Genomic DNA, 17682 nt, shown 5'->3' with positions numbered 1-17682 from the left:
GCTGGACCAAATAACGGAGTCATCATGATTGTAATATAATATATTATGTGCATTGATTATGTATGCGGTACATTTACATTGGTGAGATATATTTCTACCTCGTTGACATTCAGGAATAGAGATTTTAGCCTTCATTTTAAACTTCGCGCTGCGACTGTTGCATATTTATATTTGTTACCTAAAAAGGCTAGAGGCACGTTATTCACTCGCAACTCAGTTCTGTAAAATGACGTGACGTGCGTACGTCCGTTTAGTTTCGGCCTCCACGCCCAATCAGGCGATAAGTCGGCCGGTGCCGATATGATTTCAGTCCTTCGTCGGCTTCCGATTACGCGATGCGAAGCGGAGTAGCGTTACGATTGCCGTATTTTAGCAGGTGGTTGAGGTGTTGCAGTATAGTATAGTTGCAGGTGATCGCTGCTTCGGCGCCTTTCGTCGTGATCAGGTCGTGCGAAAGTGATACCATTTGCGCGCCGTGGTTGACGGTAAAATTTCGGAATTTGCTATTCTAGGCATACCAAACCGACTGAATTGGACGAAGAATCAGTGTCTGGCTTTTATTCGAATTTGGTTTAGATGTGTAGGCTTCGCTACGAAATATAATGCCGCTGAGAATAGACAATTTCTTAAAAGTGGTTAGTATACGTATTACGATTATGTTTGAAATAGTTGTGCCATCATATGCTACTATCTGTCACTGTCAGGTTGCAACTAATGAATTATTAAATGAGCATCGAGTGGTTGGACACTTGAACTTGAATGTAAAATACGTTTGCAATTTTAGATAAGAGCTGGTTTACTAATTATGCTCTAGGCTATGAATTGTATCTGTTATCGCCGTATCGACATTTAGAAGCACCTTACAATGATTTCTTCCCAATAATCATTGATAGTGAAGGTAATGTTTATCTGGCATTGAGAACACAGCTCAACACAGTTCAAGTTTTGGTTATATTGCTCAGTTGCTTATTGTCGCATTAGTATCACACATTATAATTAATATCAAGCCTTGAGATGTTGTCTAATTTTATGAGAGTTGACAAAGGTGTTGAAATCTACTACAATAATCGTTGATATTAGGCTACTATAGACATAAAAATATTAGCTATCAAGAGCCCTATGTGAGAATTTTAGAATGTTTTCGAAGATATAGGCTACATGACTCTATTTGGGATATTGTTAGTATATGTAATTAACTAGTAAAAACCAGGTATAGTAGTATGTAATAATGATACCTTCTTTACCAATTTGAAGACAAATTCTCGAAGATATTCGATTGCAAAATTTATTTCTGCATAATGCGAAGAGTTTGCAGTTAAGTATAGTAAAGCACAATTTGGAAACAAGTTTGACTTAACTGTGATAAAAAATTCATTTTCCACTTGTGACAGTTTCACCACACCCATCGTTTTTTCTGTAGATTGGGTGCACCCAAGTTTTTCCCACTTGAAATATAAATTTATAGTAAGTAGTCTAAGGACTAACTGCGCCCCGTTGAGTGCGTGTGAGTGGTGTGATCCAATACGGCAAAAGGCATGCTGTTGAAAATTAAGTGCAAATCATCTGTAATTCAATTGGATATGAGTAGTTAAGTACTGACAATTGCATTGTTTCGTGGTGGTGGATTCATTATCATTTTGTCATACTAGACTCCAGCACCCTCGAACATGGTGCCGATAGCTGCTATCTCTGCTCATAACCTTTTTCAATTTTTCCTGTCAGACTAAATCCTCGAAATTGTAATCTGTGAGTGCAATATTGATGTTTTACTTCCGAAATATTCATTCTGATTTTTGACAATTATGACAGATTTGTCAAAACGTCATTATATCAGTTATTTACGTAACAATGTATCGGATATTTTCCTCTCCTGTGGAAATGTCGTCATTTGCTTCAAGCTTGCGTTATTGAACAGTAATTAACGCTTGATGTTGTGTGTAATGTGACATAGGGTTGATCATCATTATATGTGAAGGAAATTGACATTTTCCTGACGCAGTGGTTGCTTTGTGAAAATCTCTTAATTATCATACATATGTAGCTTGAATGTTGAGAGTCCTTGTTATTCATATTACCATATGATTGGTAAAACTATGAATATAGTGATGTTATTCTCCCTTAGAAATTGCTGTAGGCCAGGGCCGCTTTGTTATAAAATTGGTTTTTTTGAAATGAGAAAAAAATTCTGTATAAGCATAGCATACCAATTTTGATGAAAATCGCAGATGTTGGGATACATTTTGCTGTTTTTCTGGATTACTAGACATGGAATGACCACTGAGATTGAAGCCATGTTCTGTTGTTCATCCATCAATGATAGTATGAAGCATAATTCAAGCTGTTTTGTCATCTCGTGGGCCCATTCAACAAATATTTTCAAGACAGGTTCAAATAATGAAATATCACTACCTGTCACTTCCCTCTGCAGTGTTCATCTGTCTTACAGAAATTGCCTTTCATCGCAGATGAGTTATGATTTATTGCAATATTGTTATGAGTTCCGAATCTCACTAAGGCGTGATATTTTGGTAATTTGACTGGATGGATATTATAAATCTGTGTATCAGTGAAATATCTCTCAGATGCTAGGCCCATACGAGTCAGACGAATTCAGCAGTGGCAGATGAATGGTCAGCTCTCTGAGTCAAAGCTATAATAATTTTGATGAGATGGGAAAATATTTTGCAACACAAGTGGAAATTTTAAACAAACTCAATAGCATGTAGGCCTACTCCTACTCAAAATAAGCTAGCCTTTGTATTGGAATTCAAACTGTAGCTTTTGATGGTTTCAACTTACAGAAATTTGTTCTTCCTGTGTGAAAGTGTGGAAGAGCATGACTTGCCAGTTGTTGGTTATATATCCTGTCTTTCAAGACTTGCTTCCTCTATCCTCACTATACAGTTTATAGAATTTGATGCACCTGTTATGAACGGAATGGAGGTTTGCCTAATTCAAGCTTTCTTTTTATTCTACCCGTTTATAATGACAGGAGCCAGTGTGTTTTGGAAATTGCACTGTCTTGCTGTGAAGTAAGTTCTAATTTTGCACATATTTAAAGCAATTACTCCTTTTTTAGTCAGATTCTTCTTGATGCCTGGAGGGAATACGTAGCTCATTTAGATCACACCTTTTTTTATTGCGGCATTTTTCATGCTTACGGACAATTCGTCGATCCGAAAAAGGAACATTGAATAAGCTATGTAGGCAATAAATGGAGGTGTAGATTTGTAACGTAGCAACTGGATTTATATTTGTGATCAAGTTGGCGATTGAAGACCTATTACCAAGTCAGGTCCACTCCGTGTCATGACTGATGCTCTTGATGTGTGTCTTTACAGCATATATAAGACATAGTTTCATAAGTTTTAATTTGGAGAGATGTCTGACCAGGATTATATTGCCGGTCTTGAGGAACAGCTGAAATCTGTCTCCATCTCGCAAGAAGATAAGGAGAAAGTTATCGAAAGCTTCGTGGCTGTCGGTAAGTGCAATAAAGCATCTAGGTGTGAACTGACAAATGTTTGCATTATGGTTAAGTCACAATACTATCTTCATGGATGTGCAAATAGTACATTTCTAAAAGAAATGTGCTGATTCATATCGACATATTTTGGGGAATTCCTCCGTTGAATTTTTACTTTTCAGAAGATGACTACAATTTTCAGCTAGCAAACCGAATTACAGCTTTCCTGCCTATTTGACAATTACATTGTTGTTTCATTTTGTAGATAGTAACAGAAATGGCTTTCTCGAAGTTGATGAAGTTCGTTCTGCATTTGAAGCCATTGGCAAATCACCAGCACAATATAAGGTAATCGTATCTTCATTATCAGTCGGCTAATACATTTTCTTTTCCATATTAGGACTAGAAGCGAAACCGGCTAGGACTAGCATATTTTTGTCTCCTGGCAGTGATTCACGATGATGATCAATTACATGACCTGACAAAATAGTGATCTCATCGGAGTTGTTTTCAATGTTTTCCATTTGAATCATAGTACGGAATGATTCAAAATGCAACAACTTAGCAGTACAGGAATTAAGCTAGGATTTGTACACTAAAATATGATATTGCAATTTGCAAATACAAATTTCGCAGGCATCAAGCTTGTTGTGAGGTGTCTCTGTAAAATTGAAGCGTATATTAAGCACCGATCAAAGACGTGCTACTGATGAGAATTGCTTTCTCTGTTTGACATAATATATTGTAAAATTTGTAGAACTTTCGAAATAATTACAGTACTGCTCTCGTGCTCGCATTTTTACTTCAGCGGTAATAAATTCATTTGACGTTGCCATCTCAATTTTGCAGATCAGAGATGCCATGCAGAAGCTCGATAGAAACAACGACAATAAACTGAGTCCCGCTGAATTCGCCGCAGTAAGTTGCTCTTAATTAATATATTCAAATTATGCACATTGACATTAACATTGTTTCGGTTATAGCTGTATGGAGAACTTTGCAGCGACCAAGTTGCGGAAGGCTTCAAGGTAGCGGTCAAGAAAGCCACCAAAGAGATTGTTACTAAAGGTGGCCATTCCACCGTGGAAGGGACTACGCATAGTTACTCGTCGGAAGAAATGGTTGCGTTCTGTAACTGGATCAACCAGGTACCCTACGTTGAATCTATCATATCGGAGGGTTAGCAGCATTCGGAATGACCATTTTGATAGTTTCCATAAAGCCACAGCATTCTTCTTCCAAAATTTATGTCTTATCATGTTTATCTCATGTGAGTTGTAGGTGTAGATAACCCAAAAAGCTTGGTAATCTCGTTTTACTATTGAAATTAAAATTTGATATTTTCTCTTACATATCTTGGAAAATATATACCGTGGAACACAAAACTATACAGCTGGTTTATCCCGAAAAATAAACAATTGAATATATGAAAGTGGGAATCTACGTTATGTTTTTTTTACTTCAAGTTATTTATGAACATGGTCATTGATATTATCCATTTGAACAATAGGAATGCCGGTCACTTGAAGTATACCGGTAACCCAAATGTTATAAGATATCACATATGCGTGGTGTCACTGGCACCATGCTTAGGCCTGTAAGTCTGTAACCTCATATATAATATATATTTTGTGTGAAGTATGTGCAATATTTTAGAATTTGAAAGACGACCCGGACTTAAAACATCACGGCCTTCCGATCGATCCAAGCGAGGAAAACTTTTTCAACGCTCTTACAGACGGCATCATTTTATGGTACGATGAGAATTCCACTTTCACTTACCTGTCGCGATCTTTGGTCGCTCGCCAACATTCGATGTTGACTACGTTCCAAATGTTCACAGTAAAATGATCAACTTATCCCAGAAAGACACGATCGACGAGAGAGCCATCAACAAAAAGAAGAGTCCGAACAGGGCCGTACAAATTCACAGGGATCAGGTATGCCGACACGATGTCTTGTTGTAGCAGGAAATATACTCGGCTATTCGTGTTGGGGTATTGCTTAGAACAACCTTAGCTGTAGTGTTAGTTCAAGGCGACAAGTCCATTTCAATTGCGGAACTAATCCACTAATTTGTATTTTTAAAGTTTTCTGCTATATAATTATGACTGAGGCAGTCCTTTATCAAACAGAACTGATTCCGTATTTAAACTTTGTGTCTGACTTAAAACCTTTGCTTATGAAAACACTATTAATAATTGTGTTTTTCTTCTCGTACACAAAAGTATAATTCAGTATACTACTCCTTTCATATTGTATTTTCACAATGTGGGAGAATGAACTAATCCGTTAGTGCGTAATTTGCATTATTGTGATTGCGATTTCAAGTTTATGTATCATGGCTATTAGGCGCCCTGTGAGTGAGGATATTTCACAACACATTTGACTCGATAATGCACGCAATTCAGTCAACCCGTCACTTTGACACGAGGATTTCCTGGTTAAGGTTAGGAAGTGCCATGCTGTGTATTGTGATTCTGCGGATGCATACACGATACAACGGCGTGCTTCATGCGATTTTGACGTGAATATGTTTCCACGCTACGCTTGATTTGAAGTGGACTTCCCGTGTTGTGCTGTCACAGGTCTGGTCTGTTGAAGTTATTGCGCGGGTGGATGTTTCTACACTTTGTTGTGGTTCAGACAGACTTCACTGCATTGAATATGTAGAATTTTACACCGAGCCCTCAACTAGGTTTTGTTCCAGTAAGGAAGTATTTCGTTTGTTGCAGTTTCTTTGGTCGGATGACTTTATGATTTTGTATTCTTTCTCTATTACAGTCACACACTGCCATTCATGTACATTCCTGATCCTTCATACGCTGCAGTAATTACTTGTATGTATAAGACACATAGTTATGCCATTTGTGCTGTCTTAGACAAAGTGAACTTTGCATAAAAGATGCAAGTCTTACAATCAAGTGCGGTCATTACGGCAAAGTCGGCAATTTTTCCGCAATATTTATTTTTCCAACACTAGTAATATGGTTATTTGTTTACTTAACCCTCACAATCTGTCCCCTACGCAAATTCAAACTCGCTTAATTGACATGTCATTGCCAAAAGTTCAGATCAATGCTCTCTTGGTTAGTCCATCTGTTGACCTATATGACTGTGATCGTGCAATCAATTCTACATATGTGTTGTAGGAGAACCTGAATCTCGCTCTCAATTCGGCGTCCGCTATCGGTTGTAGCATCGTGAACATTGATGCCAACGACTTGAAAGCAATGCGGGCTCATTTGGTTCTCGGTCTGCTGTGGCAAGTTATTAGAATCGGACTCTTCGCTGCCTTCGATTTATCCAGGACGCCAGGTAAGGCCTGTAGTATTTTGTGCGGCTCCATTCTGCGAGATCAGCGTGCTTGCTTCAAATTTGTGTTGAGAGTTTATACATGGAAACTTTTATTGACTCTGTTTAGCCAACTACCTCCTAACGATTTGTTACTGCAGGTGATCATTCTGTTTCTTGTAACTTATTTGGTCTATGTAGATCGTATCGAGTGTTTGACGGGTCTTGTAGAAGTAGTCCTCAGAGTAATCCTAGTCTTACCAATAAATATTTGTATAGTGGTATGTATTTCCTCAATGTTGTTGACAGACGCTCAGATAATGCCAACGGTAATAGGGACTGAAATTTGATGTTGTTACAAATTCTTAAACCGCCTCTAATCCGTTGTTAATAAGTTTGCTTTTCTCCTAATTGATGTAAATTATTTTCTGATGATTCTGGAATCTGGGTCGCCACAGGAATCTCACTAGTCTTTCACTGGTCAAGTATTTTCAACAGCAACAAAAGCGTTATCACCGCTAGCTATCGTGCTATTCACGATTGAGTGAACTCAACATTGATAGCATGCACCTAGCTCAAAAAGCATGTATTCATAATCCCTATTTTTGAAGTGTCATCTGTTTCTATGTTTGCTGTCCTGAGCAGAATTTGGATACACAATTCTGAATAGGATTCCTCGGAATCAAAACGTTATCACCCGTACTGGGGGTTTTCCTTATCACGTTTTGCCCGATTCTGAGTGTAGCAATTTGATCGTTGGAACGACAATCTACTGTAATGTAGCGAGACCTAACCTTATGATTCTGTTTCTAGCTCTTGCCGTTCTACTTCGCGAAGGGGAGGAACTCGAAGATCTCATGAATCTGCCTCCCGAGCAACTGCTTCTCAGGTAATCTTGGCTTAGCTGACCTGGACCGCCCTTGTACATTGTGCTTATGATGCCATATAAGTATGTCGTTGTGGAGGAAAATTAATGAATTTTGAAATCAGGACCGTGAAAAATATACCGTCCTCACAGTTTTGCAACTGTGCATATAAATATCTTCTGGATTATTTGTTTCATATGTACTTGTATAATGACTGTGTGAGAGCGCAGAAATTTGAAAATCGACTGCATGAAATACCTGACCATTTGGTAAAACATTGGTAAATTAATGTCTCTGTCAAAAAACGGTTTCCGTTTCGCGCAGGTGGATGAATTACCATTTGGAGAAGTCTGCCAAATACAAGAATTCGCCGAAAGGCGGAAAAGAAATCACAAATTTCAGCGGCGACATCAAGGACTCTTACGCCTACCTATGCCTGCTCGAGCAAATTCAGCCGGAGCAAGAGGACGACCTTTCCAACGATATGATCCTCGCCGACATGAATGTAAGTCTATTGTGCGGTACGATTTTTCGAAATTTTCTGAAGTTGCCAGCCAGAAATGAATGAAGATGTGTAATGTATAGCCCATGTGCATTGAGAAACTGGCTGGCATGTAATAGTGGCGAGTGCGTCATAGATTGACTTCTTTCATTATAAAATGATTATAAGAGATACTTCACAAATGCCAGTGTCGATGTCGGCATATCCATCTTTCTCAGTTTTCGATCAAGCCATCAAGTGTCAACATAGATAGCGTTATCATGATATTTTGAGTTCTTCCTACCGCAAGCAATGGTAAACAAATTGGTTAAATCCCCGAACTCCGACACACAAATTAATTTCCAGCAAGTCGTTTCTGGCAACACTCAGTTTGTCGGTGGTTTCTGTTCTGACAGGCAAATATTTGTACAGCTTACTGTGTCTGTCACTTTATTGGTTGCACTGGCGCAATGACACCAGTAATATGTAGTCTTGCATTGTCAGCAATTGCTTTGCTGCTTGTGTCAACTTCAAAAACGCTTACCGGTATGAGATAACAGTTACTGTCACTTTTGAGTTATCGCCATATTAAAATCCTTGAGGTTACTCGAGGTATTCGTGGAATGCGGTCTGTGAAGTAGTCAGGGAGTTTAGTCAACTGCTTTGATTTGACATATGAAAATATTAAATGGCATATATGGACGGACGGTGTCGTGTTCGTGTCATTGCTATCTGTGGATTAAAATTGAAACTGAAAAAAAAATTGGTGTTTAAACAGCTGCTTTCGCGCTTGAATCGGGGACTGGTCAAATAAAAATATGTTCCTTGTGAATACTATGACTACCGTGTCCGTGCACTCAAACTATTTTGTCAATGTAATTGAGAGGTACAATGTCGTGCCACTCGTGCCGTGTGTACGTGTAAATACTACTACAATGGAATTCACCCCATCTGGGAGGCGCACATACATGCGAGCTTTACCGACACCTAAATCGTTTAGCTGCAGACTATTGTGATACGTGAACATCTGTCTATTGACCGATTTAAATCTCGTCATCCTGAAATCTATTTTGGCAGCCCTTCTCTGTTTGTGTTGCGAATAAGGTTGCGGTCAGTAACGAATGACTTTGTCAGAGTGGGTTTTGCTCTTACTTTTTACGCTTCGGATTTTGTAAAGTAGAAAATAGTTTTTGGATATGTTTGGATCACTTCCAAGAGGGATATTGCCAGAAAAAAATTGGGCCAAATTGACGGTAACCGAATATGTTTTCGATAATTGCGTGAGTTTGGAATATATTAGAAATAAGACGTTTCCTATTTCTGTCCTTGATGTTTTTCCGGAATTTACACGGGCTTGTGTAGCTCAGCAATGAATGATAAACATGCACAATTGCACATGATCTGTGTATTAAGGATGTTCAAAAATGACTTTTTTCAAATTGTACCGGTTACTCGATAAAATTGTTAGGTTACCTAAAAAAGACGCTGCACACCTCCGATATTGGTGCAATTCCAACCTATAGAGGCATTGCTATAAGAGAATAATGTTTTGGATTTATTTAATAAAAATAAATATAAAATTTTCAACTTCAACTGGCTACCCCATGAAATTGTCAGGTTTCCTGAGCAAACGATGCACAAGAAGTTTCGCTCTGTTTCAACCCGTAGAAGCGAAGTTATTGGGGTGCTAAATTTTGGATTTGGAAAATATAGTATTACGGTGGCAAATTCTTCAATTATTCAGTATAGATCTACCCACCGTAAATACTATGATTTGAAATTTCAAATTTTGAACATCAATAACTTCGCTTCTACCGGTTCGAATTGAGTCAAAATTGTAGTGCATCGTTTTTTTTCAGACAACCTTACAATTTCATGGGGTAGCCAGTACAATTTGAAGGTTTTTTATAGTTATTAAATAAATCCAAAACTTTTTTTTTCTTACAGCAATGCCTTTATAGGCTGGAATTGCACCAAATTTGGTGTGCAGTTTGTTTTAGGTGACGTAACTATTTTATCGATTAGCCAGTACGGTTTGAAAATAAAAATCATATTTGAACATCTCTATGCTCGTGCACAGTGTGCATATGCCGCTGGACAAGGAAGGTGCAGAAATAGCCTGCCTTGTAAGGCTTATTTTTTGTCTTTAGTCATTTTGTGTTGGTCGCTAGTAGGGCTGGGCACAATGATTCGAGTACTCGAATCTGAATCGAGTATTAATTTCAATGATTCGAGTCGAGTAGTAAAAGACGATTTTTTCGAGTACGGTACTGAAAGTATACGCCCCACACAACTGAAAATTATTTTTACTAACGAGAATTATAGTTTTGATACTATTGATCTACTGAGGAAGTCCTGAAACCTTGATCGGCCGTGTCGCAACATACCAGGCATGGTACAAAGCTGCGAACGTTACTGGAAATAACACATTTCTGAAGTCATGATTATCCAACAACATTGTCAAAAAGTGCAATGAAATCGGTATGGTCGAAAAAAATACCGAAGTATATTTAATGTGATGGATAACAGGCATTATGTTCTTTGTGGTGACATAAAAGGTACATATTTGAACTTTGACATGGTACATTCTCTTGTGACATCATAAGGAGTGATACTCGATTACTCGACTCGACTCGAAGCATATTACGTGATTCAGAATCGAATCACTCAGGTACTCGATTTTGCCCAGCCCTAGTCGCTAGGATGAAGTTTGCAATTTCAAAAGTAATTGACAATAGTATGTGAACCCGGTGTGTCTCTGTACAGAAACACCCCGGGGATGACAAAGACTCAATGGTGCAACGCGCCAAATACATGCTGAACGAGGCGGACAAGATCAAGTGCCGCGCTTTCGTTACCGAATACGACGTGGCGAAGGGAAACTCCAAGCTGAACCTCGCCTTTGTAGCCAACTTGTTCAATACGTATCCCGCTCTGGAAGATACCGGAGAAAAAGAAATTATCGGTGAGATCGCGTGGCTGTGCCGCGCATTCAAGTAGGTTTTGACTACTTCTATGTTATAATTACAAGGGTGGTTCTGTTTTTTGACTGCTTCCATTTTACTCGACTAGTTTTTTGGCAGAACTACTCGCTTTTAACAGGTTGTATTTTTGAAAATTTAATGTGTGAAAATAGCCATCACAGTAACTGCTGAACATATATATACAGTAACTACTTATCACGTCAGTAATTTTCTTGCATCTTACACCGATTACACCGATTAACTGCCATGAGTATACGAAGCCTGGGTCAAATCTACTTTTAGAAACTATTTGCTTTAATACTTTTCAGATCTTTCATTTTGGTACTCTCACTTGAAGTAGTTTGAGACATCGGGAATTGCTACTTTTACTCGTAATCGAGCAAAAATGTACTGCGTTAATTCTACTCGTATTTAGTAACAACTATGACTATTTTGACCGCTTTAGCTCTATCTATATTATATGTCCTGCCCAGGTTCGCGTGGAAATACACGTACAATCTCGCCTGCGCAAAAAAAAGTTCCATATAGGGGCCGATTTCAAAAAGCTATGTAGCCTAATCGTGGAAAATGAAAGTGACTTGTTGATAGAAAACAGGATCACAAAATATATCTTGGAATAGCCGATAATGTGACCGAGGACTGTTGACAAAAATACGTTCCTCGTGTACATGTACATAAATTGCGTAGCCTTGCGACAGATTTATTAAATTCATTTTTGAAAACTTGTTTCTGTTGTTGAATCTGTTCCACGGATATCACCAGCATTCAAGTATCAAATACTGTTGAAAATGAAAGTTTTGAGGGTATTAAAGTTGACCTTGTCACTGACTAGTCTTGGGGTTACTAGCAGCAATAAAATTTGTTTGAAATGGGGCTGTCAAGTGCAAAATATTTTGATGCTTACTGTCATGATCGAAAAACACTGCTTTGCCTTTGGAGCTGCTGCCGTGAACCAGGGATTTGAATGTAATATTCACCACTTCCCATGTATAACATATATCAATGCCAACGTGTGGTTGCTTTAGAAATTTCCCTCACCCATCCATCCTTTGAATCTATTGACAGCTATTCTCATATTCGCACTGTTTACCTTTCTTTTGTTAATGATGGGCAGGCCTGTGCTTTAAACACACTGTCGGCTCAGAGCATCTGGGTGATTTTCCCCTTCACTGATCTCACTACTGCTGGCGACACTAATATCGCTTTGGTGTGCGTATAGTGTTTCTGTGTTATCGATTCCAATAAGGAAGTGATCTCCGCTTATATGTATTTGGTCTCGCTTTGAAACGGGTGCTAGGTCTTAGGTATAGTCTCGCATTCCCATTCTGTCCTTTAATGTATAACAAGAAATTGGAAACTTGAAATATTCTTTCTACTTAAAAGTGAGTCATTAGATAATCATGGTTTCAAATTACTAATCTGTTTATCAAAAGACGGCTCCTTTACCCCTGAAATGTACCTTTCACCTTAGATAACAAGGTTGATAACCTCAGCGGGTATTTATGCTTTAAAAAAGGTGCTTTTCGAACTGAAATATGATGCGATCTCTCGCAGTTCATAGTCGCTTTATGCGCTGCAAAGTTACAAAGTGAGGCCATTCCTGTCGTTAACTTTACAGTCGTGTTTTTATAAAGATGGTAAACTCGTTGGTAAGTTTACGACTATGCAAATGCAACATCCGTTTATGGTACAGTCAATTTTCATTGTGGTGCGATATCCATGCGGTTATTTGTCTTGGTAGATGATGATTCATCATATTTTTGTATATTGTCATACATGGTTTTCTTAGCTACTGTGCCTCTAGTTTGATTCGATGACCCAATTCAACATCTGTCGATGTATTTTCAGTTGAAACCAGAGAGGAGAAGACGTACCGCAACTGGATGAACAGCTTGGGCGTGGCGCCGCGGGTCAACCGAATTTACAAGTGAGTGAATATTCTTTCGCGAGAAAGAGAACTGTCTTTGTTGATTTCCCGAATTTTTTTCTCAGTGACTTGACCGACGGGATTGTGTTTTCGCAACTTTACGAACGAGTCCAGCCCGGAGTCATGGAGAAAAGGAAGATGACCCAACCACCGTTCCCGAAACTCGGTTAGTCATATTTCGCAGATGTGCTCAATCAGTCATGCTGTGTGTTTGCGGACTAGTGCTTGTTAGAATGACCCCTATAAAGCACATGGCACAGCATTCAAGATTGTGTTTTACCAAGCTGTATTCCGTTCGATAATAAGGAAACGGTGTGCTATGACATGTCCTGCGTGTTAAATCGTGTTAAATCCACAGTAACAACCGGTAATCTCACAGACATTTAAATTAGGAAATCCCAAAATTTAATATATCTTGAATACCAAACCGCGAATAAAAGATTTTTGCCGTCCTAATCAAGCTTGAAGGCCTTCCCTGACGATTCCTTAGCCGTGGACTGGTCATGTGAATTACAGTCAATATCCTTCGATATTGTTGGAACAGTTGTGGCCGAAACATGCTTGTACGGTATTTCAATTTTCCACAGTTTATGCTCCTGAAGCAAAACTGGTGATGTAACTTCCTCCGCGCGCATGAGACGTAGGTTTATCTGGGTTTATTCATCATCCTGTTTGGATTGTTTGTTATGAGTGATTGATCTCAAAGGCATCGCTTTCCCTGTGTTTACCGGCTGACTACTTTTCAGCAGGTTATTTTTTTTCATGGTGTCCAATGCCTGATAATAAGCAACATTTGCCATAATACGATGAGGATGTAATGAACACTGGAATGTGATCAATCGAATTGGTGTTATAATGCAACTGCGTTGCGGTTGATACCATCATATCATCTACCCAGTTAAGCCGGTTGGTTCACCATATTCGTGCTTATATGAAAGCATGAGTAAATATGTGTGGCATGTTAGGAGAAAGTTGTTAAGTGTTGATTTAACAGTATCTATCACTTGTAGTCTAAATGCCATTGATGAAATCAAGTCAGAATTGAATCAATCTTTTCATTTTTACCCGCTGAAGACACACAATACAATACACAAGAGATGATGTGATGTAATGAACAGATAGGACTTTGAAACGAGAGAGTACGATAGGTATCCTCCACTGGTGGACGGTGGTCCGATTGTGAACCTTTTCGATGTTGGGTCCGACGCTATATCTGTAACAAAACCAAATCTATAAGCGTTGTATTGCAGCTGCAAGTCAGCATTTTCAAACATGATATTATAAGGAAATAGATTTCGCATCTGTATGGCCAGTCAAAGCCTTCACCACTGCCTTCAACTCGCTCTCACCACTTTAAAACCAAGTTATTAACAAGAACTAAACATGCCAATTCTCCTGCTAGCTGCGACTACACTGACAACTGATACATTTTGCTTACTGCTTTTGCTGATCCGTTAGAACTGAATTTTGTTTATAGGTATACCGTATTACATTTGTGTGACTGTAAGTGAAAATTCTATCATGAGAGTTATAACGGACGTAAGCCAATTTTGAATTTTTGCTAAAAGCAGTTGGAGTATCCCTAAAGCACGGTCAAGCGAGTGAAGCTGCATTTTTGCCATTTCTTGCTGTTTCAGGCGGGAAAATGAAGAAAATAGAAAATTGTCAAACTGTCGTGTCTGTCGGCAAAGAGCTCAAGTACAGCTTGGTGGGAATCGACGGTAACGACATCCACGAGGGAAATCAGACCTCTACACTTGCGCTCACGTGGCAAATCATGAGAGGGTATGCTTTCGCCGAATTTGCAACGATTATTGTACTATTATGAGTCCGGGGCGAGGGATTAGTGAACTGTGAGATTCATTTTTTGTTGCAAGTCGTCAAATCTGAAATGTTGAGGTGCGTTCCTAGTTTGATTCAAGTCTGAACCATATTACATTTACCATATCGGAAGAGAAGACAGATTCTAGTATAATCCTGGGATGTAAACGTAGTTTTTGATATGCAAGTCAAGTCTGCACTCCACCAGAATTTCTTGGTTCTTGTCCAATGCAATCCGATTGGAGCTGTTGTTGTGGGATTAATTCATACTTATTCATTGTTGAATACTTCAATTTGTATTGGTCACTAGAGAATTGTCCTTTGTCACGGTTATATCAAATTGTGTCGGTAGGAATCGAATTGGTCGATAACTTCACGAGTAGACTGCAACAGGAAGAGCTGTCACCTTATGAATATTCTTATATTGTTCCATTCAAATGTTACGCGCTGGCGCGTTACAGATTGCTCATGAGATCGCGCTCTAACGCACGGCATGTCATTTCCTCCAATTCAGTTGATCATAAGCTCTTACGCAACCTGTCCTGATAAGTCCGGAAGAGACGCCTTGGTTATGTTAGCCTTATGCGACCGCTAGGCGATAGTTTAACCGTAGTTTCCGAATGTTTGATGGATGATTAATTGGCGAGATATACTTTGAAATTGATCATCAGACCTTAAGATTAGTCAGTTAGAATGTTATCAACTTGCTGTAACTGCCAATATACATTCTACTAGAACAGGGGTGGGCAAACTACGGCTCGGAACGCTGTTTTGTGCGGCCCACGAAACATGATGCCGTCAGCAAATCTGTGAACGGATTGTTCCTCACCGACTCAACTTTACATCCCCTTCTAAGAATCGGCACAACCGACTTTTTCATAACACTCGATTAGGTTTTACCTATCTACACCAATTCCTCAAGTCTTTTGATTTTAGACTACTCTTAGTTTCACTACAGTTTAAAAGTTTTTTTAGGCAAAAATAGGCCTTGAATACTTCTTTACTATCTCTACCTCTACTTGCAATTGATAGAAATTTATGGCGTTGCTACTTCCACACGAGTAACAACAATGACGGCTTTAACCACCTCTGTTGGTTTTCTAACAAGCTTCAAACTTCACAGTAGTCTTTGAGTTAACTTCCAAGCGATGATCATATACAACACCTTACCAATCTTCACTTCGAGCGTGGCCGATGCGTTTTCATTTATGTTGGAATTCTCTTTGTTCAGGTATACTCTTGGCATCCTGGAAGGATTGAACGAGAAAGGAGGCGGCGGAGAAAAGGCCATCATCGAATGGACCAACGAAACTCTGCAAGCCGCCGGAAAATCGACAAAGATCTCGTCGTTCAAGGTATGTGTCGCCCTTTGGCTGGCTTGGTGCCGGTAAAGATGAAGTTGAATCTGGAAATCTGTGTTTGAATGTATACAATATTTTTACTTGAACTAGATTGTCTTTTGTCATACCGGTTTGATGTTGCGTCTGGATTGCTGCGCAATGCCCCGTATTGTTCATTTTTACACATGGTATTTACAGGATCAGAGCATTGCCACTTCGCATGTTGTACTCGATCTTGTGGACGTCGTCGGAGGCCCAGATACAATTGACTACTCCAACGTCAAGCCTGGCAGCGATGATGAAGAGAAGATGAGCAATGCCCGGTAAATTTTTCTCCGAAATCCGTGTGGATTGTGTTTTTTGGTGTTTTGCGAGCTATCGTCGATTGTTGTTTGTGAGGGGCAGTACGAGTGTAAACTTTCTTGGGAATTTGTTAAAACGGTACTAAGATTCCATTTTAATTGGCGTCTTCTGGTTTCTGGCACATTTTTTAAAAGGTAGCAGGAGAACGGCAAAGTTGCGCCATGTTTCAGAGGTTTCCAACCTGTAGGCCCTTGCCCGCTGCTGATCCTTTTTTTGGCAACCAGTAGGTCTTGGCGAAGGTGCTGACTTTCTCCAGTGGCCGGCTTAACAGAGGTTGGCCATGAAACTTTTCAAATCGGGAATCGGGCCGCGACCATTGGTTGCGAGGGAACATCTCTCATTTCCCGATACGTTCCATCGTTTTGACTAAATCTCTATTCTGCTGATTGTCTGCCACTAGTAAAATTGTTAACTGCTGAGCCCAAGTTGGCAATTTATGTAACAAGTTCCATTGGGCTGTTGCAAAATTAACTTTTCCACGACGTTTTACCAGCAGCGATTCCGTTGGCATCATTTTAGTCTCGAATAGCCCTAGACTTTAAAGCCAATGATAGGTGCAGTTTGTCGACTCTGATGACATTTACGCCCCTGCCTGAATTTCTTGGCCGTGCCTCATTATACAGGTAGATGAATTGGCAGTTGTGACTTCAATTGCCCAAGTGCTTTTACTGGTGGAAATTGCCTTCATGCTCATGATCCACCTGGATCTAAAACCGTAATTAGCCGAGTCGGTTCAAACTTTTCCACTGAGCCACTGAATCGCAATTACAGATACGCCATTTCAATGGCCCGTAAGATTGGCGCGAGGGTGTACGCTCTGCCTGACGATCTATGGGAAGTCAACAATAAGATGGTGATGACCGTGTTTGCTTGCATCATGGCCAGGGCGATGCAGCTGGAGGAGCAAAAGAATGTGTAGGATCAATTCCAAAAAAGCGTATTGATATTAACTGATGCCGATTCATGAAACTGGATATGCAAATTTCATAAATTGACATATTGTGATGTCCGATGCATTACACCTTCGTCCTAGTATTAGAATTATTTCGCGCTACGGCCAACGAAGTTCGTTTCGTTACACATTCACCTATAATTTTATATAAGAACTAGCTTTACAAACCTAAAAGTATGCTCGTTGTC

At 39.3% G+C, this 17682-nt stretch overlaps 1 protein-coding gene across 1 annotated transcript; it reads left to right on the top strand.

Moving 5' to 3' along the window:
- Nucleotides 1–3341: 3341 nt before the first annotated feature.
- LOC145455373 (plastin-2-like) lies at nt 3342–17682 on the top strand. Its single transcript, XM_080333339.1, has 16 exons — nt 3342–3484; nt 3732–3814; nt 4316–4384; nt 4450–4614; nt 5123–5220; nt 5310–5406; nt 6619–6784; nt 7574–7649; nt 7951–8131; nt 10874–11072; nt 12940–13018; nt 13084–13184; nt 14656–14803; nt 16071–16194; nt 16378–16502; nt 17314–17682. The coding sequence occupies exons 1-16, from the start codon at nt 3382–3384 to the stop codon at nt 17459–17461; spliced, it is 1962 nt and encodes a 653-aa protein (XP_080189465.1). The 5' UTR covers nt 3342–3381; the 3' UTR covers nt 17462–17682.

This window comes from Botryllus schlosseri, chromosome 14, assembly GCF_051294905.1.
Source record: "Botryllus schlosseri isolate E-star chromosome 14, Bs_hap1, whole genome shotgun sequence".
NCBI lineage: Eukaryota > Metazoa > Chordata > Ascidiacea > Stolidobranchia > Styelidae > Botryllus > Botryllus schlosseri.
This window is presented reverse-complemented; position numbering and strand designations above follow the sequence as displayed.

What these genes read in the sequence shown, in the direction of transcription:
- LOC145455373 (XM_080333339.1), top strand. Translation starts at nt 3,382, where the DNA reads ATGTCTGACCAGGATTATATTGCCGGTCTTGAGGAACAGCTGAAATCT. An exon ending in TACAAATTCACAGGGATCAG is followed by an intron (nt 5,407 to 6,618) that starts GTATGCCGACAC and finishes TATGTGTTGTAG; the next exon opens with GAGAACCTGAATCTCGCTCT. An exon ending in CGATTTATCCAGGACGCCAG is followed by an intron (nt 6,785 to 7,573) that starts GTAAGGCCTGTA and finishes TTCTGTTTCTAG; the next exon opens with CTCTTGCCGTTCTACTTCGC.